The sequence below is a fragment of the Hemitrygon akajei genome, chromosome 22 (assembly GCF_048418815.1).
Source record: "Hemitrygon akajei chromosome 22, sHemAka1.3, whole genome shotgun sequence".
NCBI lineage: Eukaryota > Metazoa > Chordata > Chondrichthyes > Myliobatiformes > Dasyatidae > Hemitrygon > Hemitrygon akajei.
This window is the reverse complement of record NC_133145.1, coordinates 56,099,490-56,127,368: the sequence shown is the minus strand read 5'-3', so window position 1 is coordinate 56,127,368 and position 27,879 is coordinate 56,099,490. Positions and strand designations below refer to the sequence as shown.

The following is a 27,879-nucleotide window of genomic DNA, read 5'->3' as shown; positions in this document are numbered from 1 at the left end:
TGACAGGAAGGTGACAATAACTCAAATAATCATGAGTTACAACAGTGGTATACAGAAGAACATCTCTGAATCCACAACTTGTTGAACCTTGAAGTGGATGGGCTACAGCAGCAGAAGACTACACTGGGTTCCACTCCTGTACCTAATAAAGTGGCCACTGAGTGTATTTTATCCACATAAATTATAAGGTATAGTGGTTACGCTGCCCAATTAATAATCTATAGCCAGGACTAATGAACTGGAAACTACCGTACCTACCAATCCTAGCACAGTAGGTGGAGAATTCAATCAGTTAAATAAACTTTGAAAACAATCTATGTTCTGTTAAGGGTGACCATCAGACAATTGGATTGTCATAAAAATCATTGGGATAACTAGATCTTTTTGGTTGAAAATTTGCTTTTATCTAAAACTATAATGTTGACTCCTACCTGCACCATTAACAGAACAAGCACATGGTGCTGTTGTAATACCACCACACATTGTGGCTGCACCTTCTTCACATGGACTCAATGGGATCAAAAAGGTGTCTTACTACCTTTTCGAGGGAGAAGATAAGGGCAGCGCTCAGCTGCCCAGAACCATAGTCATAAACTGAAATAGTCTTCAGTACAGATGTATATTCCTAGCTTCAAATGAGCTTGGGATCATTATAGAGTCATAGAGTAATTACACATGGGAATACACCCTCCAGACCAACTAGTCCATGCCGACCTGCTAGACCCAGTCATGCGCCTTTGGCCCAAAACCTTCTACACCCCTCCACCTCATGTACCTATCCAAATACCTCTTATTGTGATATTGTGATATGACCTGCCTCAACCACTTCCTCTGGCAGCCCATTCCAGGTACTCACTATGTTCTATTACCTCTCAGACCTCTTTAAAGTGTCTTCCTTCTTAGCTTGTAACTGTATCCTGTACTTTTGGACTCCCCAAACCTGGGAAAAAGACTATCCATACCCTCATGATTTTCTGAATTTCTGTGAAGTCACCCTTTATTGCTCTACTCCAGACAGTAAAGATCCTGCATGGTAACCCTTTCCCTATAACTCAAGACCACCAGTCTAGGCAGCATCCTTGTAAATCTCTTCTACATCCTCTCAAGCTTGACAGTGTCTCTCCTATAAAAGTGTAACCAAAACCACACACAGTACTCCAAGTGCAGCCTTAACAACAACTTATATACGTGCAACATAACATCCCTATTCCTAAACTGGACACCCTGACTGATGAAAGCCAGCATGCTAAACACCTTCTTCACCATCCTGTCTACTTGTGTGGCCGCTTTCAGCGAACTGTTCACTTGTATTCCTCCCAGGTCCCTCTGTTCCACAACACTTGTTAGTGCCCTGCCATTCACGGCATAGTTTCTACCCTAGTTTGAATGCCCAAAATGCACCACAAAGTGCAAAATGCACTTATCCAAGAAAAAATCCATTTTCCATTCCTTAGCTCATCTCCCAATCTGAACAAGATCTCTCTATAATGCATTCCAACCTACTTCAACATAAACAAGACCCCTAATTTTGTATCTTCTGCAAACTTCTAAAGATGGCATGTACATTAATATCCAATTTATTTACATAAATAATGAATACAGCTTATTGCCTGGAGCACCCCACTAGTCACAGGACCCCAGTCAGAGAATTGACCTTCAGCCTCCGCTTCCTATCACTGTGCAAATCCTGAACTCGCCTCACCAGGTCCCCCTAAATCCTATGTGACCCACTCTCCAGATCAACCTGCCATTCAGGATCCTGTCAAAGGCCTTATAGATGTCATCCGATGTCCGACCTTCATCTATCATCTTAGTTACCTTTTCGAAAATCTCCAACAGATTTGTCAGACAAAACTTCTCACTGACAAAACTATACTTATTCCTAAACAGGCCTTGACTATCCAAGTGATGATCAATCTTATCCTCCAGAATTCCCTTCAAATAGGTTCCCTACAACTCAAATCAGGCTCACTAACTTGTAGTTTCCTGGCCTGTTCTTGCCACCCTTCTTGAACAATGGAACAATTCTATCTACCCTCGAATCTTCTGAATTTTACCAGTGGCTAACAACAAAGCAAATAGCTCTACAGGGGCCTCGACAATTTCCAGTGGTGTACTTGGTCAGGCATCGAGTATTTGCTCATCTTAATGCACTTTAGGGCTACAAATACCCCCTTCCTTGTAAGGAAGACCTGACTACTTATTACAGTCAGTTTTTTCATATCCTCCTTAGTAAAGACTGAGAAGAAGTAGACTTTAAAAATGTGTGGCATGGTAGCTTAGCAGTTAGCACAACGCTTTACACACAGTATAGGCGACTCAGGTTCAATTCCTGCCGCTGCCTATAAGGAGTTTGTATGCTGTCCCTGTGACCGCGTGGATTTCCTTTGGGTGCTCCGGTTTTCTCCCACAGTCCAAAGAGGTACCAGTTAGTAGGTTAATTAGGCTAGGAGTAAATCTGGGTGCACAGCTCAAAGGGCCAGAAGGGCCTATTCCATGCTGCATCTCAATAAATAAATAAAGTAATTAAAAACTTCAGCTATCTCCTGTGGCCTTACGCGCAGGCAGCCCTGATAGTGTAGGAAGGCGTCTATGTTAGCGTAGCAGTCAGTGCAGCACTTTACAATGGCAGCAATCACCGATCGGGGTTCATTTCCCTCGCTGTCTGTAAGCATTTTGAACATTCTCCCTCTTTGGGCGCTCTGATTTCCTCCCACATTCCACAGATGTACCATTAGGTTTAGGGCTAGTGAGTTGTGGGCATGCTACGTTTGTGTCGGAAGCATTGCAATATATGTGGACAGCCCTAAGCACAATCCTCAAACTGTGTGGTAGCTGACAAAGATGACGCGTTTCACTGTATGGTTCAATCTAAATGTGACAAATAATGCTAATCTTGAAAAGATTGTCTTCAGGAAGACCTTGCTTCTCTTTTACTGTTAATATAACTGAGGAACCTCTCATTATAACCTTTAACCCTGCCTGCCAAATCCATCTCATATCCTCTTTTTGCCCTCCTGATTTCCCTCTTTATTCCTCTACTATGGGATCAGTGGAGGCTATTCAACATACTTCCTCGTAGACAATCAGCTACAAAGACTAATTTACTACTTTCAAGTGGCTTTCTGAGGAAAGTGTTCTTTCACCCCAAGAACTGGTTCCAGGATATCTGGTATTGGAATCACTACAGTTGCAGTGGAATGCATGGGTCTCTGTAAAACATCTCTGCCCACTCCTGGCATAGTGTTTGTCCTTTGTTCATGAATAACTAGAAGAGGGTGGCATCTGGCACATACTTCACTAAATAAGAGAAACTGAAAATTCCTCTGATTCTTCAGCACTCTTCCCATCATTCAGCTTCACAGAGACACCAGTAAAAGCTGGTTGTTGATTAGCAGGCAATGAATGTACTTAATACAACTTCACTGAAAGGGGGTGAATATTAGAAGCCCCAGACCCCAAAGAAAGCAATGACTTGTCTAGGGAGCTAAAGAACAGCACAAGCCCCAATTAACTGAGATCTGTGGAACTGCTAACACAAACAAGGTTCTTGGATGCACCTATATATAACAAATAGACAATAGGTGCAGGAGTAGGCCATTTGGCCCTTCGAGCCAGCGCCGTCATTCAATGTGATCGTGGCTGATCATCCACAATCAGTACCCCGTTCCTGCTTTCTCCCCATATCCCTTGACTCCACTGTCTTTAAGAGCTCTATCTAACTCTTTCTTGAAAGCATCCAGAGAATTGGTCTCCACTGCCTTCTGAGGCAGAGCATTCCACAGATCCACAACTCTCTGGGTGAAAAAGATTTTCCTCAACTCTGTTCTAAATGGCCTACCCCTTATTCTTAAACTGTGGACTATGGTTCTGGACTCCCCCAACATCGAGAACATGTTTCCTGCCTCTAGCCTGTCCAATCCCTTAATAATTTTATATGTTTCAATCACTGATTGAAAATGATTCAAAATGCAGGGAGGTGCTGTGGGATCAAAGCTAGCGATTAAGAAATAAATAAAATGTGCACAAAGTATTTCACAGCACATCAAGCTTTATGGCAAATTATTAATATATGAAATAGGAGCATGAGTACCTCATGGCCTTCAAGCCTGCATTGTCAATTAACAAGACCATACCTATCTGACTGTAACTCCAATCATTGATCACGATCAGTTAAAGCTCTTTTAGTGCTGACCTATTCTGACCATTTCAACATCATGTTCCACAATGGCGTACAGGTGTACTAAGGACCAACCAATCCAGGGCCAAGATTGCAGATTTCAGCCAAAGCATCAGTTCACCTTGGTGTTCTACGGTCAAGGAACTTGTTGCCAGTGGCAGAAGATGTACACACGAGCAGATGAAGGGTGAATTTAGCAGGTATTCTCACTTTGTCAACACCCATGACAGCTGAGATTATTCACAAGATGGTAGATCATGTATTAACAAGAACATTTATTATGAATTAGTGCTACTGGAGTCTGTACTCATCCAGGAAATGGGTACAAAATTAGATCACACTTGATCAGATATCTTTAAAAGTTCCTGAACATTTTTAAGGTGATCAGAGGAAAGCATAGGGAAATGTTTGAGTAGATTATTTATTTGCACAGAATTGGTAAATACATGGAACACACTGCCAGTGGTGGTGGTACAGGCAGATAAACAGGAACATTTAAAAGACTGTTAGAGAGGCACAGGGATGAAAGAAAAAATGGAGGGCTATGTGGGAGGGAAGGGTTAGATTGACCATCGGTTAAAAGAACAGGCAATATCTTAGGCTGAAGAACCTGTATTGTGCTTTACTGTTCTATGTTCTGTGAACACTATCTCAACATTCAAAAAATATACAGAGTTCATTAGTTGCTTTGTTTAAAAAGTACATCAGAATATTGAGGATCTATGCTGTAGTCTGCATTGTGAAAGTTTCTTACTCAGAATGTTCCAAGTGAATTGAAGGTAGAGCATCTAGCAGCTGGAGACCTGCATTCTCCTCTCTGCTTCTTCCAATGTGGAACACCTCTTGGTTGTAAATAATGTCTATTAACCAGTGAGACAATTCAGAGCAATCTATTCACACTTCACCTGCAAATTTGTTGGGGTTGTCTATTATATCTGGTGCTCCCAATGCAACCTCTTTTACATTACTGAAACACGTTGTAAATGGGGCGACCACTTGGTCAAACACTTCTGCTCCATCCGCCAGAAGTGGAATTTCCTGGTGGCCAACTATTTTAATTTCTATCCCCACTGGCATTCTGACATGTTGATCCACGGCCCCTTCTTCTCTGACATGAGGCCACTCTCAGGGTGGAGGAGCAACATCTCATATTCTGTCCACATAGCCTCCTACCTGATGGCATGGACATCTGTTTCTCCTCCAGTAATTTTTCCCCCCTCCCTCCTTCCCTCTTCTATTCCACACTCTGGTCTCTTTCCTCTTCTCCTCACCTGCCTATCACTTCCTCCTGGTGCCCCTCCTTCTTCCCTTTCTCCCATGGTCCACTCTTCTCACCTATCAGATTCCTTCATCTCCAGCCCTTTAAATTTCCCACTCACCCTGAGCTAACCTATCACCTTCTAGCTGGTCCTGTTTCCCCCCACCCTCACCTTTTTATTCTGGCATCTTCCCCCTTCCTTTCCAGTCCTGAAGAAGGGTCTCAGCCACAAAATTCGACTGTTTATTCAATTCTATAGATGCTACCTGACCCGCTGAGCTCCTACAGCACTTTGTGTGTGAATCTCGCTAGACACTGGGCGTATGACTCACATTAGCCACGTTGATAAACCTTGCAGGGGAGAAGAAACTGGGATGATTGAAGTCAGTAAGTAATATTTCAGATGAATCATTCACAGAGCAAGAAGAGCTTTGAAAAAAAAATTCCTATCAACCCACAACTTATCAGGATGGGCTGGACAAAAAAGAAACATTGATTTATTAGATCCTTTGGAGACAAAACCTTCTAACAAGAAGAAATGCAGCAGCTGTACAAGTTTAATAACTAGGAGGAGGATCTAAGATCAATTGAACCAAATAAAAACAATTTTAGTAACAGTTGAGAAGAACGAAGGTAATACAAGATGAAGGATTTAGAAAATATAATGACTTATGCTAAAGTGTTAAAATTTGTTGATATAACCTCAACCTTTTTGAAATTACAGACAAGCAAAATTGTTGGCACATGTCACTTCCACAGCCTTCCCTGCCATGACCAATTCCCCCAACAAAGAACAGCCGAGGAGGTGCAGACTCGAAAGCTGCCATGTCTGTATGAGATGCTGAAGCAAAATGTACGGTATGTTTGTTTTGGATGAGAGTTGGGGGGGAGGTTGTGGGGAGTGTATGGGGAGAGAAGCAGGAGGAAAGGTGGCCAGAATTATGTATGTTCAAATTTAATGCAGTAATAGAAGTGTGAATTGGTGTTACCAGTGAACTCTTACTGGTATTCCTTCTAATGTTTTGCTGCACAAAATAATAATTGCTTTAGTGTAAAACATTCAGATTCATTTACTTATCACTTCTACATTGAAACACACAGTGAAATGAGCCGTTTGCGTTAAAAACCAACACGCCCTAAGGGACGTGCTGGGAGGAGCCCGCAAGTGTCACCACACATTCTGATACAAATATAACTTGCCCACAATGCTCACAGAACACAAGCAACTAAACAACAGCAGAACAAGCCCTGTTGCGCCCGACCACCCACCCACCTATGTACATGCACACACATAGTCTTCCAGCCCAGGACAGGCACCCTATGCAAAAAAAAAAAATCCAATTTCAGTCAACCGTGTGAATTTTGGTACTTTATTAGTGCACATATGCTGATGAAAAATTTTAAGGTAAATACACTGGCCACATTACACAACAGTTTTCCTGTTCACTTGCCAACTAGTCCCTCTCAAGAGATAATCACATCAGGTACTTGACAAACACTATTTGCTGTGAGTGAGTCAAGCTTTGAGGCTACCCTCTTGAGACAGTATTTCCATGAAATAGTGTTGAAAAAGGCTATTTTAAAAATTGGGGAAACTAATCTCAACATGCCATTTGGACCAAACAAAGCAGTTTCAGCAGAACTAATTCTGCATGCTTCCCTGAATTACATAGGTCAGCCTTGCTGTCATATTCCACAAAACAATTTTCTTTTTGTGCTACCGAGCACAATCTTTCACTTAATACCATGACAAAACTGCCAAGCAAATTCATCTGCTGAAACTTGCCTTTCACCCACAAGAACAATTATGCTGAAGTCTCTATTACAAACCAGATCCATCAGTGGATTAAATGCATTTTCCTTGGTTAGACTGTGAGCAAATCATAGATTGTTCAAAAGCCTGGTACAAACAAAGCAGCAGTGAGCAGAGAAATTGCTACCTTACTGTGCAAAATTACATCAGCCGTTACATTTAATTAATTACAGTCTAGCTCCCTTTCCATCAGACCCTAGCACAGGTAGATGTAACATCATCTTAGGAAGATTGCAATGCTCAAATCTATTACTCAATTTGTCATAATCAAGTCGATGGTGTAAGCAGATCCAGTGGCTTACAAGGCTTAGTTTGCAGTCTGTACCCTGACATTAGCATTATGCATCTCTCTAATCTTAATAAATTGCATAATATTTCACCTCTACGTAGCATGAGCAAATGCAGTACTATTCCATTCAAAATTACATAATTCAAGACAAAATGCTGGAGGAACTCAGCAGACCAGGCAGCATCTATGGAAAAAAGTAGTCGACATTTTGGCCCGAAACGTCAACTGTACTGTTTTCCATAGGTGCTGCCAGGCCTGCTGAGTTCCTCCAGCATTGTGTGTGTGTGTGTTGCTCGGATTTCCAGCATCTGCAGATTTTCTCTTGTTTGTACATAATTCAAGAGCTGGTTTCATCATTTCAACAAAAAATAAATTGTATTCTGGTAGAAACATGACTAACACATGACACGTCAATATATTTTTTTCTAGGCAGTAAAACTCAATATTTTTCCAGCAAAATAAATTTTTATTCAGCTTCTTTCATGAACTGTTAAACCTTTTAAGTCATGAGAGAAGCTGAATAAAAATCTGCTTTGAAGTGTAATTTAAATACATTTTCAGATTAGATGCATTTTAAGCTAAATTTATCAATCTGATGAGACATAACAGAAATCTTTCATTCTGTTCATTTGTTTTAAATGTGACACAGCAGGATTTAGATAAAATTCCAAATATTTGCGCCTTCCACAAATTCTAGAAAATCTTCATTGGGAACAACAGATAACAGTTGAACGATCAGCAGGGAAGTATCAGGAAGGTAACACCCAGGAAGTTCAGTTGTCCGAGCTGTTCTTTATATACACCTTCTAATACAAAGTACTTCCAGACTGTGTTGTGATGTATTAAATATTTGGGCTAGAGTTACAGTACACTAAACCACATTGCATTGTATTCATAATAAAGATAAACAGAACATTTAAAAAAAGATAATTTTGTAGTCTGTGAAGATGATGTCGAACTCCTCCAATTTAGAGGCTTTTATGTTGAAACTAGTACCCGAGGAACAGTATAACACAGATTGTTGTATGAAGGCATTACAAGGGAGAGAATGATAGAGCCCATTACAAGGCAGCTAACTAACCTCTGGTGGTCGGGAGCATATCAGATAAACCTTGCCATGCAGTCACCATCTCCGGATTCTTTTCCAAATCTGCAAAGTTCTTCCAAACTCGGATAGCGCCATCATCTAAATTAAAGATATGAAATAATAATAATTATTAATAATTTGGTCACAAAACAGGGAAGTGCAGTGATAGATTTGGCAGTGTTAGCATGTGGTTGTTGCTTATACATAGGAAATAAATTGCTTAGATAGTCTGGACTAAGATTTCAAGTTTTAATTCCCAGACATTAGTGGGCAAGGCAACTGTAGACAAGTCTGAGATGTCTAACCAGTCTCATTTAAACCTGTACTGGTTTATTTGTATATCGCGGTCTAATGTCCTGAAGGGAACACATTTGCAAAGTAAACTCTATACAGAAACTAAATAGATTTTTAACATCTGTAAGGGGATTCTGAATAAGTTCAAGGCTGCATTGGCTTAGATCTTCGTAAGTTTACAGCTAGTTCTTAGATGTTAAGAGATGATAACTGCTGCTGAGAAGCAAGTTCATTAACAGCAGCTGAAGTTCTTTCACTCTGAATTCAACGACCACAAATCACTCAACACAATTCTTCATGCACACATTTTTCTAACACTATCATTGGTACTCAGGGGAAATCAGGGACCTGTCAAGGAGGAGATCTCTGAATGCAGAAGTGAAATCCAATTTCAAGTCTTATCAATCGGATCACATTTCTGTGACAATGTAGTGTCTTATGTATGCAGATGTATTGTTGACTAAAATATCACCACACACAAGTCCTGATGAAGGGTCTCGGCCAGAAACATCGACTGTTTGTTCTCCTCCATAGATGCTGCCTGTCTTGCTGAGATCCTCCAGCATTTTGTATGTATTGCTCTGGATTTACAGCATCTGTAGATTCTCTTGTGTTTATCAGTATCACCAACAGATACTAAATCCATACAGAATTACGTAGAAATGTGCTTTTTAGAAGCCAGCCAAGTGCTGACTGTATCTCATGAATGCTTTTACTGAGCTTGGAGTTGGTAGGGATCTATGCTTTTTCTTTGACAGTTGAACTGTTATTAATAGGTTTTATATGGCTTACATTGAAAACATGTAATTTTTCACATAATAATTGTTAATTTTCTCTTTAAAACACTAATAAATTTGGTGTAGCCAATGCTAGTTCTGTTTGCATATAGGGAAACCTGCGAACCTACAAATTCCAACACCAAAGTGGCCAAGTAGACACATGACACCATCACCACCTGCAGGTTCCCTGCCATCCCAACTCTGAAAATATGCAGCCTTTTCTTTCACAACACTGGGTATCGACCTTGGAACTCGGCACCCAATACTACTACAATAGCACCTTCACAAGGAGAGCAGCAGTTCAAAATGACCTACCACTACATTCTCAAGGGTAATTTGGCCTGGGAATCATGCTGGCTTTGTCAACTGCATAAGTGAATAACTGAAAAAACACTTCCAAAGAAACATGAACCTTGATTCTTTTACTGTGTTAAAACATTGACCAGTAAAGATCTTGGATTTAGTTCACACAGAAAATCTGCTATTCTTTTTTGGACAATCATTGATTACAAGTTTATGACTAAATCTACCACATAACATTTTGGAAGCTAAATGATACTTGTCAAGTTCAAGCTTATTGCTGCAGGCTTATGTACTCAGGGAATAAATACCATGAAAATTAGTTTTTTGCAGGAGCAGCAGAATACATTACAAAGATAAATTAACATAAAATATACAAAACTGAAACAAAATATAAATATAATGGCATCATTGCAAGGAGGGAGAGAGAAAATAAAGAAATATATATAGTCTGAGGTAGTGTCTTGGTTTTTCAGGTTGGATCAGGAACCTGATGGTAGTGAGGAAGATCTGAGTATATTCAGGATGTAAATATACATCAGGTGCAGAGGGAAGCTGAATGAACAGCTAGGAAAGTGGAGCTAAGGACATCAAACCAACATGATCAACTGCTATTCCCATTTCACCTAACAGTCAAAACTCATGTTTTGTGGAGAAAATTTACACAGGGGAAGCATGAAAATGAAAAGATACTTCAAGGACCAGAAATTTCTGCTCACATAAATAACGTTTACCAGATCAAATTCAACAACAAAAATTATATTAGATGCTGATAATAGGAATTAATGCCTTTTCTTTAAAAATGTGAAACACATTTAACCAATAAAGCTTAAATCTGCAGTTATTTTTAAGTGTATATGACATGGGAGCAGAGCGGCCCTCTTGAGTCTGCCATACCATTCAATCAAATGATGGATGATTTGATGTTGTCCTCGGCTCCACTTTCTTGTCTGTTCATTCAGCTTCCCTACGGACCAGAGAGATATTGTGGTCTTGAATATACTTAGCGATTCAGTCCCTACAGCTCTCTGTGATAGACAGCTCCAAAGATTCGAAACATGCAATCTCTCATCACCATTATAAATGGACAACCTTGTTTTCTGAAACCTTGCCCTCCAGTTTTAGATTCCCTGATGAGACAAAACCCACTCTCAGCCTTCTCAGAATCTTGTACATTTGGGTAAGATCCTTTTTTCATTTTTCCAGACCCCAATGACAATGCAACAACAAGTAACAATACAATAATATAACAGTCCCTCTTACAACTCTTCAAGGATTAGTCCAGGGTGTTCCAGAAAAAAATGTATCTCAGCTGAAAATTGCAATTGTTACAATCATGGGTGATTTTGATCTTTCCTTCTGCAATTTCTAATCACCGTGGGTGATTTATGCCTGACAGGTTCCTTTACACAATATCGCAAAACATATGCACAAGTATAACATGTCTATCTTTCAAAAAAATTAGAATCAAACAAAAACAGAAAACAATTTCCTCCTCAGAAGCTGGAGTGAGAAATGACACCGGGAGATGAAAGATGAGTTGGACAGTTGAATAAAAAAAATCATTGAACAGATTGATTCATGACCCCAAGAGAGATTAAAGGAGGAGGGGCGCCATTACAAATGAAAACATTAGGACACTCCACCGGCTACCCAGCTTGGAAAATATTTCAACTCGGTCCTCTATGCCACAACCAATTTTCAATTCATGCCAACACAGTAAATCACATCCATCCACCACAGGAAAAGCCCTGCCGACCATTGACCACACTTACGTGGAATGTTGTTACAGGAAAGCTGCATCCATCATCAAGGATGTCCTCCATCTAGACTATGCTCTCTTCTTGCTGCTGCCATCGGGAAGGAGGTACGGGAGCCTTAGGTTATTATCCTACAATCATTAGGCTCCTGAACCACTGTAGATAACTTCATTTGCCTCAACACTGAGCTGATTCCACAACCTACAGGCTCACTTCACAGGACTCTGCAATTCATGAGTCTACAACTCATGTTCTCAGTATTATTTTTTATTTACACAATTTGTCTTCTTTTGCACACTGCTTGCTTCTTAGTCTTTGTTTAAGTACAGTTTTTAATAAATTCTATTGTATTTCTTTACTTTCCTGTCAATGCCTGCAAGAAAATGAATCCCAAGGTGGTGTGTGGCAACATTCATTTCATTTGACAATAAATTTACTTTGGCTTTTGACAGATTCCTAATGCAATGTACTCTTATCTTGTGCTCTCTCAAAATCAAAATACAACACATCTCCAGGTCCCCCCTCTATCAACTCTGCTTGTTACATCCTGAAGCAAAACAAAATACAGAGTGAATAATACTAATCCCAGAGAAACATCTATGAACACTATATATTTAGAAAGCAATTTCAAAATATATGAAGTGCAGAAGGGAAAGTCAGAAAGTTGCTCTTCCACTGCAGTAGAAAACAAATAAAATGGTGACACACAATACTGTGTAAGTCTTAGGCACCCCAGCTATATACAGTGCCTATAAAAAGTATTTAACCCCCTTGGTGACTGTGCAAAACGGGGACCAGTGAGGGAGGCCACCAAGAGATCTATGACAACTCTGGAGGCTGAGATGGGAGAGACTGCACATAAAACAACTGTTGCCCGGGGGCTTCACCAGTTGCAGCTTTATGGGAGAGTGGCAAAGAGAAAGCCGCTGCTGAAAAAAATCTCACATGAAATCTCAGAGAAGGCATATGGGATACTCTGAAGTCAGCTGGAAGATGGTTCTATGGTCTGATGAAACCAAATTGAACTATTTGACCATCAGACTAAACGCTATATTCGGCATAAGCCAAACACCACACATCATCAAAAACACACCATCCCTACTGTGAAGCATGGTGGTGGCTGCATCATGCTGTGGCGATGCTTCACTGCAGCAGGCCCTGGAAGGCTTGTGAAGGTACAGGGTAAAATGAATGCAGCAAAATACAGGGAAATCCTGGAGGAAAACCTGATGCAGTCTGCAAGAGAACTGAGACTTGGGAGAAGATTTGTTTTCCAGCAAGACAATGACCCTAAGCTACACAGCAACAGTTTAAAAAGCAAAAGCAAAAGCTACACAGGAATAGTTTAAAAACAACAGTTATTGTCCTGGAGTGGCCAAGCCAGAGTCCAGACTTCAGTCAAATTGAGAATTTGTGTCTGGACTTGAAAAGGGCTGTTCACTCACGATCCCCATGCAATCTGACAGAGCTTGAGCAGTTTTGTAAAGGAGAATGGGGAAAAATTGCAGTGTCCAGATGATAGAGACCAATCCACACGGACTCAAGGTTGTAATTGCTGCCAAAAGTGCTTCTACTAAATACTGACTTGAAGGGGTTGAATACTTACGCAATAATTTATTTTATATTGTATATTTGTAATAAATTTAGATCATCTTGTAGAGATGTTTTCACTTTGACATGAAAGTGTCTTGCCTGCTGATCAATGTCAAAAAAGCCAAATTAAATCTAATGTTGTAAAACAACAAAACACATAAGCTTCTTGGGGGGGGGTGTGAATTCCTTTTATGGGTACTATATATACACAGTATGCTCTTCTACACACCACTGTTATAACAGGTGGTTATTTGAGTTACTGTTACCTTCCTGTCAGCTTGAACCAGTCTGGCCATTCTCCTCTGACCTCTCTCATTAACAAGGCGTTTTCACCCACAGAACTGCTGCTCACTGGATGTTTTTTGTTTTTTGCACCATTCCCTGTAAACTCTAGAGACTGTTGTGCGTGAAAATCCCAGGAGATCAGCAATATCTGAAATATTCAGACCACCCTGTCTGGTACCAACAATCATTCCACAGTAAAAGTCACTTAGATCATATTTCTTCCTCATTCTGATGTTTGGTCTGACCAATAACTGAACCTCCTGACCATGTCTGTGTGTTTTAATGTATTGAGTTTCTGTCACATGATTGGCTGACTAGATATTTGCAATAACAAGCAGGTGTACCTAATAAAGATGTCCTCGATGGTGGACAGTCTAGTGTCCATGATGGAGCTATCTGAGTTTATGACCCTCTGTAGCTTTTTCCAATCATGTGCAGTAGTCCCTCCATACAGAATCAGAATTCAAAAGATTCAAAGAACATTATCAAAGTATGTATAAATTATACAACCTCAAGATTTGTTTGCTTGCAGGCAGCCACAAAGCAGGAAACCCAAAAGAATCTAATTTTAAAAAACGTTAAGACCAACACCCAAAAGAAAGAGAAAAATAACAGAAATTATGCAAACAATAGAAGCAAACAACAGCATTCCGAACCAAATCTGAGTTCCTAGATCTGAATCCCCAGAGCAGGCCCGAAGCCTCAGTTTCAGTTCACTTTAGCTGTAAAGCTCACAGACACGAAGCACAGCAGCCAGGGAAGTCTCACAGTCTCAGCACGAAATCGCTCCGAGCCTTGCCTCCGGTGCCAACACTCCACCTTTCCAGTCTATCTGGGTTTAATATCAGTGGCATACTGTATGTCGTGAAATTTGCTTTGCAGTAGACGATGGTGTAACCAGTTAGAATGCTCCCACATGATACATCTATAGAAATTTGCTGGAGTTGTTGGTGACATACCAAATCTTCTCAAATTCCTAGGAAGGATTGAAAGGTAAGTGCCAGGAAGGAGATCACCTACAATCCCAGCAAATTTCTACAGATGTACCGTGGGAAGCATTCTATCTGGTTGTATCATCGTCACTCAGCTACCACCCCACCAGCCTCCATACCCAGTACATAATTCTCTGTAACTTCCGCCATCTCCAACGGGATCCCACCACCAATCACATCTCCCCCTCACCCCCCACTTCCACTGGGATCGGTCCATACGTGACTCCCTTGTCCATTCGTTCCTCCGGGCACTTATCCTTGCAAGTGGAACAGGTGCCACACCTCCTCCCTCCCTCGTTCAGGCCCCCAAGCAATCCTTCCAGGTGAAGTGACACTTCACCTGTGTCTCTTGGGGTCATCTACTGTATCTGGTGCTCCTGGTGTAGTCTCCTGTATATCGGTGAGATCCGATGCAGATTGGGAGACCGCCTCACTGAGCACCTAAGCTCTGTCTGCCAGAAAAAGCGGGATCTCTCACTCACTTTAATTCTACTTCCCATTTTCATTCCGACACGTCAGTCTGTGGCCCCCTCTACTGTTGCGATGAGGCCACACAGGGAGCAACACCTTGTAGTCCATCAGGGTACCCTTCAACCTGATGACATGAACATCGATTTCTCAAACTTCCAGTGATTACCCCCGCCCTCTCTCACCTCATCTCTTTTCCTGCCCATCACCTCCCTCTGGTGCTCCTCCTCCTTCCCCTTCTTCCTGTCCTCTCCTATCAGATTCCCCCTTCTCCAGACCTTTATCTCTTTCACCTATCGACGTCCAGCTCTTTACTTCACCTCCCCATCCTGATTTCACCTATCATCTGCCAGCTTGCACTTCTTCCTCCATTCCCCCACCTTACTTCTCATCTTCTTTCTCCAGTCCTGATGAAATGTCTCAGCCTGAAACATCGACTGTTTACTCTTTTCCATAGGTGCTGCCTGTACTCCTAACTTGCATTACACTAATCTTAAAATGAAAAATATACAAGAGCTAATCTCCATCTGCCAACACTGGTTAATAATCAAATCTGTTATAGTTATTAAACAAAATCAAAAATTAATTAGTGACTTAGCATGAAGTAAACAAAGTTCCACTCGGAAATTAAATGCTAGCTAATAATTTTATCAGTCCGCAAAAGGATGCTTGAACAAACTCTAATCTTTTGATGTCAAGCCCTTCGAATAAATTGCAAATAAACAATACCCAATTCAAAAATTTCCAGTAATTTTCTGATGTTCTTAAAGAGGGGAAAAAAATCAATCTACTTCATTAAACCTGGCTTTTGTGCGTCATTCTTCAGGTTAAAGTACGATTGTGCAGAAGTGAATCATTTTTTTTTAATTGTAGGAAACAAACAAAGATTAAATCTTTGTCATCTTGAAATAAGAGAGCCAAACAAAAGCATGATATCCTGTGGTGATATTCTGAAAGAGGATTCTGAGAAATGGGGGGGATGTGAAAACACTCACACTGTCAGTACTGATCATAATAACTATTGCATAAGGGCTCAAAACGTGCTTTCAAACAGACTTACTTACTGCCTGCTACACTGCTGACAGCAATGAAGGATCCTCCATCTCTGGTGGTGTTCAGGGTTTCCTTCACCATGTCAGTAGCTTCCTCTTGTTTTCCACTACTGTCAGCCATGCAAGTCCTGGGTAGAGACTCAGGAATACCATTGCATGTAGAAGGACTCCTCATTGCTATATCTGTAAGAATTTCGTTTGACCTGTCAGGATTGTTAGACCTGAGCTAAACTCCCAAACTTGGAGGACCGGTGGACTGCTCTTAATCAGTCCTCTACCCTTTGACCTCTTTGGCATGGGTGACCCTACCAAGGGTCAAAGCATAAAGCCCTGACTTTATCCAACATAGCTTTCTATGTCATTGAGGCATGCAAGCCTCCAAATCACGGCCAGGTTGTAGTCCTCTTGGAGCTTTCAAACAGAGTAACAAGCAAAGCTGTGAACGCCCAACAGCAAATATGTTTCAGGCTTTCGTCAAGGCTCTAAGCATCTGGAAGCATTGAGCCTTACTTTGGAGATTTAAATCTGAGCTATTCTAGTAAATGCACATCATAACAGTGAAGCAGATTATCTCCTGTGCAATTAATACAAATTTTTCATATCAGAGTATTTCATTAAATTTACTTCACCTGTGGCTGAGAGGAGCAGAGAGAAATCCTGCCCATTCAGGTATTCCATAGCAGTGATCCGTGTGTACCGGGGATTTCCATTGTGAAAATAGTCAAGTTTTTCTCCTTTCTCCCAGTCCCAAAAACTTAACAAAACAGAAAAGCATGTTGAGCAAAAGCTGGAATAAGGTGTGCACTTGAAATTATTTGATGTAGATTTGAGCTGGAATTACCAGATACTGTCTTTATCAGCTACTGCTATACACGGAGTGAAAGGGTGGAACTTCACAACGGAGGGTACGCCTGGATTTCGGTTGATAAAGATTTGGTCATCTAGTCTTGTAATACCTAGGTTAGTGGGAATAAAAGAAAAAGGTAAAATGACACTTGGAAAGAAATAGATGTGCTTTGAAACGTTACACGTTGCCTTTGCAATAAAGTTCTTACAGCTGCACAGGGAAAGAAAACATAAGACACAGGAGCAGAATTAGGCCATTTGGCCCATTGAGTCTGCTCTGTCATTTCATCATGGCTGATTTATCATCCCCCACAACGTCATTCTCTTGCTTTCTCCCTGTAACCTTTGATGTTCTCACTAAGCAAGAACGTATCAACCTCCACTTTAAATATATCCAATATAAAATAAAACCTGATTATGTGGTACCACTAAGAGTCTTGTGTATTAATTGTTGAAGAGAAAACTGTAAAATATTTAATTCAAGATAGGGATTTTCAATTCTTGGTGATGTGAAGGAGCAGCAGAAAATGATGCTCTTAGAACAGGAGGACAGTGAAAGCTAAAATCCATTAGGACGAGAGGTTCTCGGAGGACAGCAGCTTTTGTTATCCTGTCCTGGATTTACTAAAATGCTGGTAGATACTGCAAATGAGAAAAATAGTTTGGAAAGATTTCAGGCCTGTGAAACAATTTGTGTATTCATTCCATCCATTTAAATTATGGCAGCTCAGATGAACTCTTTTTGTGCATCCATCGCTGTTATTAGACTATAGGACATAGGAGCAGAATTAGACCATTCAGCCCATTGACTCTGCCCTGTCATTTGATCATAACTGATTTATTTTCCTTCTCAAAATCATTCTCCTGACTTCGTTCCGTAACCTTTGACACACTTACCAATCAAAAACCTATCAAACTCTGCTTTGAATATACTCAATGATTTGGACTCAACAGCCATAAGTGGCAATGAATTTTACAGATTCACCACCCTCTGCCTAAAATAAATTTCTCTTTATCTCTGTCCCTCTATTCTGAAGCTGTGCCCTCTGGTCCTAGACTCCCCCCATTATTTGAAACATCCTCTCAAGTTCGACTCTGTCTTAGCCTTTCAATATTCAGTTGGTTTCAATGAGATCCTCCCTCAATCTTCTAAATTTTTGTGGGTACAGGCCCAGAGCCATCAAATGCTCTTCATACGTTAACCTGCCTATCCAAGGATCATTCTTGTAAACGTCCTCTGGATCCTCTCCAAAGCCAGCATGTCTTTCCTTATATATGGGGTCCAAAGTGTTGCTGTGCATAGGCCAAAGCACAGAAAAAAGGAAACTGTGCCAAATGGTACCTCTTCAGTACAACTAGCAGCAGAAACACAAGCCTGCCAAATGTCACTAAGTAGGTTTGGTAGAATTTAAAGGCTAATATTTCAGCAGGAAAAATTCCAGTTAGCAATTATAACTAGAAAATCATTACAGGGCAAGTAACTTAATTTAATGGCGTAGTTACCATAAACCAGAATGCAGCTGTATTGTGAAAGACATTTAAACCTGGATACTACCCTATAATCTCATCTCAATACTTGTTGATTATAGCAGTTCTGGAAGCAAGGGCCATTTATCTTTATTTATTGACTGAGATATAGCTTGGAATAGGCCATTTCAGCCCTTTGAGCCAAGCTGCTCAGCACCCCCCAATTTAACCCTAGCCTAATCATGGGACAATTTACAATGACCAATTAACCTACCAACTGGTATGTTTATGAACAGTGGGAGGAAGCTGCAGCACGTGAGAAACCCACAGAAACTCCTTTCAGGCAGCAGTGGGAATTGAATCTGGGTTGCCTGTACTGTAAAGCATCGTGCTAACCACCTTGCTACCGCGCCGAATCTTGTTCTCTGTGAGATAAATAGAAAATGCCTTCTTTATATTTGGTTAAATTTCACTCTCAAGACTTAAGCTTGCAATATCACCTCCACCAGCCTCTGTTGTTGTTGAGCTCCACCTGCACCCTGTCTTACCTGCATGAATAGTGTGTGCTGGTTACTCAATATGCAATCCATTGCCGGCCCTGCTTTCGACCTACATAGTCACCAGTCTGCGCAGTGATGCAATCTCAGGGCATCATTCCACCCTGAGCTTGAATTGCGCATTTCTCCTGCTGCTGCCTCACCTATGCTGAATCTGAATGACGGACAAATGTTCTGTTGATCTGAGTGCACACAGCTTCAGAATAGATGGATATCCCTTTTGAACAGAAACGAGTAGGAATTTATTTAGCTGGAGGCTGGGTTCATTGCCACAGACGGTTGTGGAGGTCAAGTCATTTGGTATATTTAAAGTGGAGGTTGACTGGTTCTTGATTTGTAAAGGCATCAGAGAGTTTTGGGGAGAAGGCAGGAAAATGGGGTTGAGAGGGAAAATAAATCAACCATGATCGAATGGTGGAGCCGTCTCCATGTGCCGAATGGCCTAAATCTGCTCTTTGGTCTGATTAGTCAATAAAAATGAACATTTATTGCCACTTATAGGATTCCAACTATTCACTCCTTTGATTGAAGCTCACTGGTTGGATAGGAAAGCAATTGGAGAAATTCAAAAAAAAAATCTTCATAGTTATGCTTATGTCTCCTCCTAAATCAGGAAGTATATCGGAGCAACAAATGTCTCAGAGAGTCAATCGAGAGATCACTCATCACACTTCAAGAACCATTTGTTCCCTCTGTCTCCTCAATCAATCACCTTTATTACCAGAAACATCTGTTGTAAAATACTCCTCTATCTTCTTGATGCTGAGGATTGCTGCAACATAGCAGTCACACTCATCAATGCACTGTCATACATGAACATCATTTACCTATCAGATATTCATTGCCAATGATATACTTGCACTCATCCTCTTAATTTATTTTCCCTTTGTCTATTCCAAGTGCCAAAGATTAATGTATTTTCTTTTCTGTTTCAGATTGACTGAATTTGCATTGTTTTCCCATTTCTAACAGGATTCACTTCTACTCTTACTCTCTGTTCTTCAAAACAAATTCTGAAAATTAATCACATGCAATTTTTTCTTCTGAACAAACTAATATAATAAACTTCCTGAAATATTTTCTTTTCCATTACAATTTCTGATTCCATTTTCTACCATCTATGACCAGTGACATTTGCTTTACCCCTAAACACTTGCCTTCCTGTCTAACGTGCCTCTGGACTTCTCATGTCTGTCCTTAATCAATTTCTCCTTCCAAAGCCTTTCTTCTCCCTATTTCAATCTGCTTTCTAGTACTACTTTTCTTTCATTTCCAAATCAAGTTCCTTTCCTTTCAACTATTGCTTCTATTCCCTCAAACATCAGATTCAGCTTAACAAAACATTTCCATCTCCCACAACTTTCCAACCAACATGTCACTTTCTTGTCATTTGGTGGCTTTTCAGAGTTCAAATAACACTGAGCCCTGCGCACTTTGAGCAAGGTCACAGGAGATCTGCTTGAGGCTAATTAAGTCCGACTGTTAATTTTGCTACATGTACAGCTGGGGACTGAATGTAAAGTCAAAAATGAAAGGCATGTTTATGTCTCTTTCTTTCTCTGTATGAATACTTATGGTCTTCATAAATCAAAGTATGAGTATAGGGGTTGGGATGTTATGCTGAAGTTGTACAAGACATTGCTGAAGCTTAATTTGGAGTATTGTGTGTATTCTGGCCATCTACCTACAGGAAAGATATCAGTAAGATTGACAGAGTACAGAGAAAACTTACAAAGATGTTGCCAGGACTCAAGCACCTGAATTATAGGGAAAGGTTGAATAGATTAAGACTATATTCCCAAGGACATTGAAGATTGAGGGGAGATTTGGTAGCAGACAAAATTATGAGAGGCATAGATTGGATAAATGCAAGCAGGTTCTTTCCACTGAGTTTGGGGGAGCCTAGAACTAGAGGATTATAGAATAAGTGTGAAAGGTGAAATATTTAAGGGAACACAAGGGGAGTTTCTTTACTCAGAAGGTGGTGAGAGTGTGGAACATGCTGCACGCAGAAGTGGTGGATGCCGGTTCGATTTCAACATCTAAGAGGAGTTTGTTTAAGTACATGGATAGGAGGGGTATGCAGGTCAATAGGGCTAGGAAGAATAATATTTTGGTACAGACTAGAAGGGCTGAAGGGCCTATTTCTGTGCTGTATTACTCCTTGACTCCATATGCCCACAGAGCAAACCACTTTGGAAAATGGAGACAATGCACTCTGGTGAGCTTTAAACACCAGGGGAAAAGTCTAACGAAATTAGTGTTTTTATGCCTAGAAGGAGTAGATAATGCCTTTTCAAAATATTATTTGTTGGTGCATGGCTTTTCAAGTTTGTTATGTTTTCCTTAGCCAGCTGGTGGTGTAGTGGCATCTGCACCAGACTATAAGGCGAGTGGTTGAGTGCTCAAATCCGGCCAGCTCCTTGCACACTTTCCATCCATGTTGGGTTGAGCACCAAGCTAGCAGCTCAGCCTTGTAAAAAAATAGACAAACGCTAAAAAAATGGCAAGATTGCCTCCCGATATGCCACGAGGTGCAGAGAGGAATAACAACAATATTTCCATAACTTGAAGAAATGAGATAGGTAAGTGTAACAGTGCAAGAAATGTTTCAAAACTAGGATTAATTTTCTAGTAATAATTGACCTGAACACAGAAGGGTAAAGATAGATGTATCTTAGACTGATGAAAAATGATTTTTAAAAACAAAAGTCCAAAAGGGAAAGTGATTTAAACAGTGATTTTTACAGGACATAAAATTGCAGGGTATAGACATCACTGAGATTTGCAGACATTGCTGAATTCTCCTACTGTCACAATAGAGGCAAAATCTGTAACTGCTGGTGTGTAGGACAATACTGTTATCACAGGGATGTTAATTAGGGAGTTTGCAACTGAGTAGGATAATTGCTTGATACAACTGAAGCGCACAAGAGTCAAAACCATTAGCACAAAGCAGACGAGAATGTGCTTCCTTCTCTGAAGTACATTAGGGAGTGAATTAAATTATGTGTAAATAATTACAATACAAGTGTCTTGAAGCATTAACAATAATTAAAAGCCACTTCACCAGGTACAAGGATTCATTTATTCATTATCCATCGTATGACGTGGGCAATCGTGATTGTTCTTGGCAATATTTTACATTAGCAAATTTGCAGATGACACAAAGCTGGGTGGTAGTGTGAAATATGAGGAGGATGTTAGGAGAATGCAGGGTGACTTGGACAGGTTGGGTGAGTGGGCAGATGCATGGCAGATGCAGTTTAATGTGGATAAATGTGAGGTTATCCACTTTGGTGGCAAGAACAGGAAGGCAGATTACTATCTGAATGGTGTCAAGTTAGGAAAAGGGGAAGTACAATGAGATCTATGTGTCCTTGTTCATCAGTCACTGAAAACTTTACAACTCCTCCCTCGGAGTGTCAGACACCGAGCCAATAGGCTGGTCCTGGACTTATTTCCACTTGGCATAATTTACTTATTATTATTTATGGTTTTATATTGCTATATTTCTACAGTATTCTTGGTTGGTGTGACTGTAACGAAACCCAATTTCCCTCAGGATCAATAAGGTATGTCTGTCTGTCTGAAAGTAAACATGCAGGCACAGCAGGCAGAGAAGAAAGCTAATGGCATGTTGGCCTTCATAACAAGGCGAGTTGAGTACAGGAGCAAAGAGTTCCTTCTGCAGTTGTACAGGGCCCTGGTGAGACCACACCTGGAATATTGTGTTCAGTTTTGGTCTCCAAATTTGAGGAAGGACATTTTTGCTATTGAGGGAGTGCAGCGTAGGTTCACAAGGTTAATTCCCGGAATGGCAGGACTGTCATATGTTGAAAGATTGGAGTGACTGGGCTTGTATACACTGGAATTTAGAAGGATGGGAGGGGATCTGATTGAAACATATAAGATTATTAAGGGATTGGGCATGCTAGAGGCAGGAAACATGTTCCCGATGTTGGGGGAATCCAGAACCAGAGGCCACAGTTTAAGAATAAGGGGTAGGCCATTTAGAACAGAGTTCAGGAAGAACCTTTTCACCCAGAGAGTTGTGGATCTATGGAATGCTCTGCCTCAGAAGGCAGTGGAGGCCAATTCTCTGGATGCTTTCAAGAAAGAGTTAGATAGAGCTCTTAAAGATAGCGGAGTCAAGGGATATGGGGAGAAGGCAGGAACGGGGTACTGACTGTGGATGATCAGGCATGATCACATCGAATGGTGGTGCTGGCTCGAAGGGCTGAATGGCCTACTCCTGCACCTATAGTCTATTGTCTACAGAATTAGTTTGCTATTGCCTTCTTCTGAACAATGTCCTTACAAGACATTGTGACCCCAGCCAATACTCTTCAGAGTTTGTCTGCCTGGCATCAGTGGTCTCACAATCAGGACCTGTGATATGCATCGGTTGCTAAGACGACCATCCACCACCTGCTCCCAGGGCTTCATGTGACCCTGATCAGGGGGCTAAGCAGGTGCTACACCTTGCCCAAGGGTAATCTGTAGGCTAGTGGAGGGAAGAAGCTCCTTGCAGCATCTCCTTTGGTAGAGATGTATCTCTGCCCTGCCTCCCTGATATGGGTGGATAGGGAAGGTTTGGAGTGACAATGGGCCAAATACTGGCAAATGGCACTAGCTTATATGGTAATACTGGCTGGCGTGGGCTGTTTCCATGCTGCAAGACTCTGACACCAATACTGTGCCAGGCTTCTCATAGGGATAACTACTTAAAAAGCACATATTCAATTACCTTTTCTTTGAGAGACTTTGTTGCTGACTAACTTAAAATGTAAAGCTGCAGAATCCAATGGGTAGATGATGTTCATCTGCGGCTGGCAGTTCCATTGAGAACTGCCAACTTCATGCTCCCTGCAGGTCAGCTCACTGCCACTGCATCCAGTGACACAGCAGTGAACTAAAGAGATGAGAATTTCACAAATGGCCTCTCAGCTTTCTGCGAGGAATAGCTGATGCCAGTACGGAAATCCTGCTGGTTTCTTCATTTTGCATTTTAACTTATTACAAATATTTTTTTGATTAAAAAATTTACTTTATAAAAATAAGCTACAGATCTTTTCTGTAATTCAATTTAGTGGAGTAAAGTGTCCTCGACACACACACAAATAATTTGCAGGTCAGTTGACTGAGAGGACTGGCTGTAGGTAAATGACAATTAGGCTTCAGGTAGGTCAAATGCCCAATCCGTGCCCTGGCTTCCGTGATGATGCTTTGATTGTTAGCTCAGGGACATTTAAAAACAGCTCCAAAAGTTATAAATAATTAAAAATTATAAAAGAAAAACTTTACTTTAAAAAAATTTAAGTAATGAGTTAACACGAGGAAATCTGCAGATGCTGGAAATTCAAACAACACACACAAAATGCTGGTGGAACACAGCAGGCCAGGCAGCATCTATAGGGAGAAGCGCTATTCGACGTTTCGGGCCAAGACCCTTCCTCAGGACTAACCGAAAGGAAAGATACTAAGAGATTTGAAAGTAGGAGGGGGAGGGGGAAATGCGAAGTAATGAGTTAATTTGTTTTGAATTAATAGTGAATGAGGTCAAGCTACATCTGGTGGTCAGATATATATTAAGATGATTTGAACTTCAGTGATGAGAACCTGCATGCATTCCCCCACGGAAAGGTTCAGCCAGGACAGATTGATATGGAAGGGCATAAACAGTCTAGCCCATTATATTTTGCTGCTGTTCAGATGAAAGGTGGCTTTACTTCATCACATAGGTTTATTTTATCACATTAAGTAGAGTGAAGATGGATGAAGAGTGACTTGATAGAGGTGTACAAAATGATAAGAGGCATATATTGAGTGGATGGCCAGAGACTTTCTCCCAGGATGGTGGCAGGGTCAGATACATTAGGGACAATGATAGGAACATGAGTGAAAGAGAAATGGAAGTTTACGTGGGAGGGAAGTGTTAGATTGATCTGACAGCAGGTTAAAAGGTCAGTCCATCATCACAGGCCAAAAGGGCCTCTGTTGTACTTATAATGTTCTATATATTGCAGATTGACATTGAAACCTCCTAGAATCTGCAATATATTTATGATATCTTAAAGCAATTCTGGTCACCTGCAAGTGAGCTGCCCTCGTCATAAATCTAGGTGATAAAAACCAATGTTGCATTTTGGGTGTGTGGCATTGAAAACAAAATCATGACAACCCATCTCAATGCATTTCCACTGAAAGTAATGACTGGATTAATTACATCTGATAAATGACTCACCCTTTTTTATAATCTCTGTGGAACGTTTTCTAACTAACCCGTTACGTAAGAACCTCCATTCTCGCTCCTTGCGAACCAGGCTCTCCACGTCATGCTCCTCAGGAATCTGTGCAGAATCACTGCATTGTCAGCATTCACTACGTCAACAGCTTTGCATCAACACAACTCAAACTGGAACCTTGTCTATTCCGAAAGAATTATATTCATAGGACTGTCAAGCAATTAAAAACTTGATCAAAATCTTAGTTTTAATAATATTTTAACTTTAACTGGCAAATCACAACTGCCAGAGCAAATATGAGGTACATATTTAAACAAAAATTTCAAAGTGAGCAAAATTTGTCTACATTTGCATGACTTAGATCAACTTCTGAAAATCATTTAAAAACATACAGAATATGGACAATGGTTCAGCATTCAATTCAGAACTGTTGATACATCTGCAGATTTTTAACTAGGCTTAACTATTTGATGAAAGTAACGAGTGCAGATCAAGAAATTTCATACAGACAGTGGCTTAATGTGCTTTTGCTAGAACTGAAGTCTATGGATTAAATTCATCTTTCATTTCACCTAAACCTTCTTGACTGTTCTTTCCCCCAATTAGGTTTAGACCTCCTCAGTACCAAAGTAAAGGTTCTACTCAATACTGAGGAAGACAGACAAACACCTAATCTTGCTTTACCAATACTTCACTGGTTGGCATCTCACTTAATTAATTGTAATTAGAATCTAGATCAATAATTACCGAGAATAGCAGAAAACTGAAAAAAATTAAACTGCACGTTTCTGAGCATTCCCTTGATAGAGTCCAAGAGCTACATAGGATGGAAAACAGGCTCTATTGCCCAATTCATCCATGCTAACCAGTAGCTTACCTGATACTATGGCACTGGTCAGGCTACATTTGGAATATTGTAAGCAGTGTTATGTCCCATATCTAAGAAACGATGTGCTTGCATTGGAGAGGATCCAGGGGAGTCTACAAGAACGATAAACCCTAGAGTTTCTGCTGGAAGTGATGAAGGATCCTGATGAAAGTTCTCAGCCTCAAATGTCAACTCTCCTTTCTATAGATCTGACAGGCCTTCCGAGTTCCTCCAGCATTTTGTGTGTGTTATGAGAATTATTCCAAGAACAAAAGGATTAATGCATGAAGAGTGTTTGATGGTTCTAGCCCTGTACACGCTGGAGTTTAGAAGAATGGGGAGGATTTACTACTCTACCTTCACCAATGTGCTTAGTCACATCCTCAAAAAATTCAATCAGGCTCATAAAGCATGACCTGCCTTTGACAAAGGCATGCTAACTATTCCTAATCATATTTTGCCTCTCCAAATGTTCATAAATCCTGTCTCTCAGGATCTTCTCCATCAACTTACCAACCATTGAAGTAAGACTCACTGGTCTATAATTTCCTGGGCTATCTTTATGCCTTTTCTTGAATAAAGGAACAACATCCACAACCCTCCAATCCTCTGGAATCTCTCCTGTCCCCATTGACGATGCAAAGATCATGGCTAGAGGCTCAGCAATCTCCTCCTTCACTTCCTACAGTAGCCTGGGCTACTTCTCGTCTGGTCCTGAAGACTTATCCAACTTGATGCTTTCCAAAAGCTCAAGCACATCCTCTTCCTTAATATCTACATGCTCAAGCTTTTCAGTCCACTGTAAGTCATCCCTATAATCACCAAAATCCTTTTCCGTATGTGAATACTAGGTACAGAGGAAGTGTAATGGTTGGGCTGTTGATTTAGAAATGGCTTCAAATCCCATTGTGATAGGTGGAGAGTTTGAATTTACACAATAGCCCAAAATAAATAAATCAGTAATGGTAGCTGTATTGCTTTATTTCAAGTCAAGGCTTAATGCTCATGTATTTTACTAATGCCCTTTAGGGAAGGAAATCAGTCATCTTTACCTAGTTGAAATGTAACTTCATACCACTCACTTCCTATTCAGGGATAATTGATAATGACTTACCATGAAGTCACTATCCCTTGAACAGATAAATGCGTTACATAATATATTGCTGCAAAAGGCACAGATTTGGCAGTTCGGGTCTAGTTTGGGTGTGGATCAGCTTGGAGAGCGAGATCAATGCCTGGACATAAGCATGTTTTATTTTCTTTAACGAATGGAAGTTTTGTCAGGCTCATTCAATATGCCAGAAATGAGCCCCTGTGTTTTGTACTGCAGGAAATGACCAGATTTAAACAGTCTGAACTGTGCTGAGTTAATGAACTACAAAGAAGATGGACAGAACAAAAGCCTTCCAGTTGTTGGGAGCTCCTTAGCCTTGGATCCTGATCACTATTCAGACACTCACTGCAGGAGCACTGATCAAATTGGTAAATTGATTTATATTGTCACTGGGGTACAGTGAAAATCTTTGTTTTGCATGCTGTCCGTGGAGATCATTTCATCACATCAATACATTGAGGTAGTACAATGAAATGCAAAATATAGTGCTACAGTTACAGAGAAAGTGACGTGCAGGCAGACATTAAGGTGCAAGGCCATAACGAGATAGACTGTGAGATCAATGCTGTACGTTATCATGCAAGAAGATCATATAACAATGGATTAGAAGCTGACTTTGAGCCCGATGG

At 40.6% G+C, this 27,879-nt stretch overlaps 1 protein-coding gene across 1 annotated transcript in view; it reads right to left on the bottom strand.

Moving 5' to 3' along the window:
* Positions 1-27,879, bottom strand: part of rptor (regulatory associated protein of MTOR, complex 1) — a 483,948-nt gene that overhangs the window by 49,645 nt on the left and 406,424 nt on the right. Inside the window, exons 25-28 of the mRNA XM_073026287.1 lie at positions 25,268-25,373; positions 16,992-17,106; positions 16,780-16,904; positions 8,622-8,726 (exon numbers count right to left, since the gene is read on the bottom strand). Of these exons, the coding sequence (XP_072882388.1) occupies positions 8,622-8,726; positions 16,780-16,904; positions 16,992-17,106; positions 25,268-25,373 (451 nt within the window). The remainder of the gene's footprint in view (positions 1-8,621; positions 8,727-16,779; positions 16,905-16,991; positions 17,107-25,267; positions 25,374-27,879) is intronic.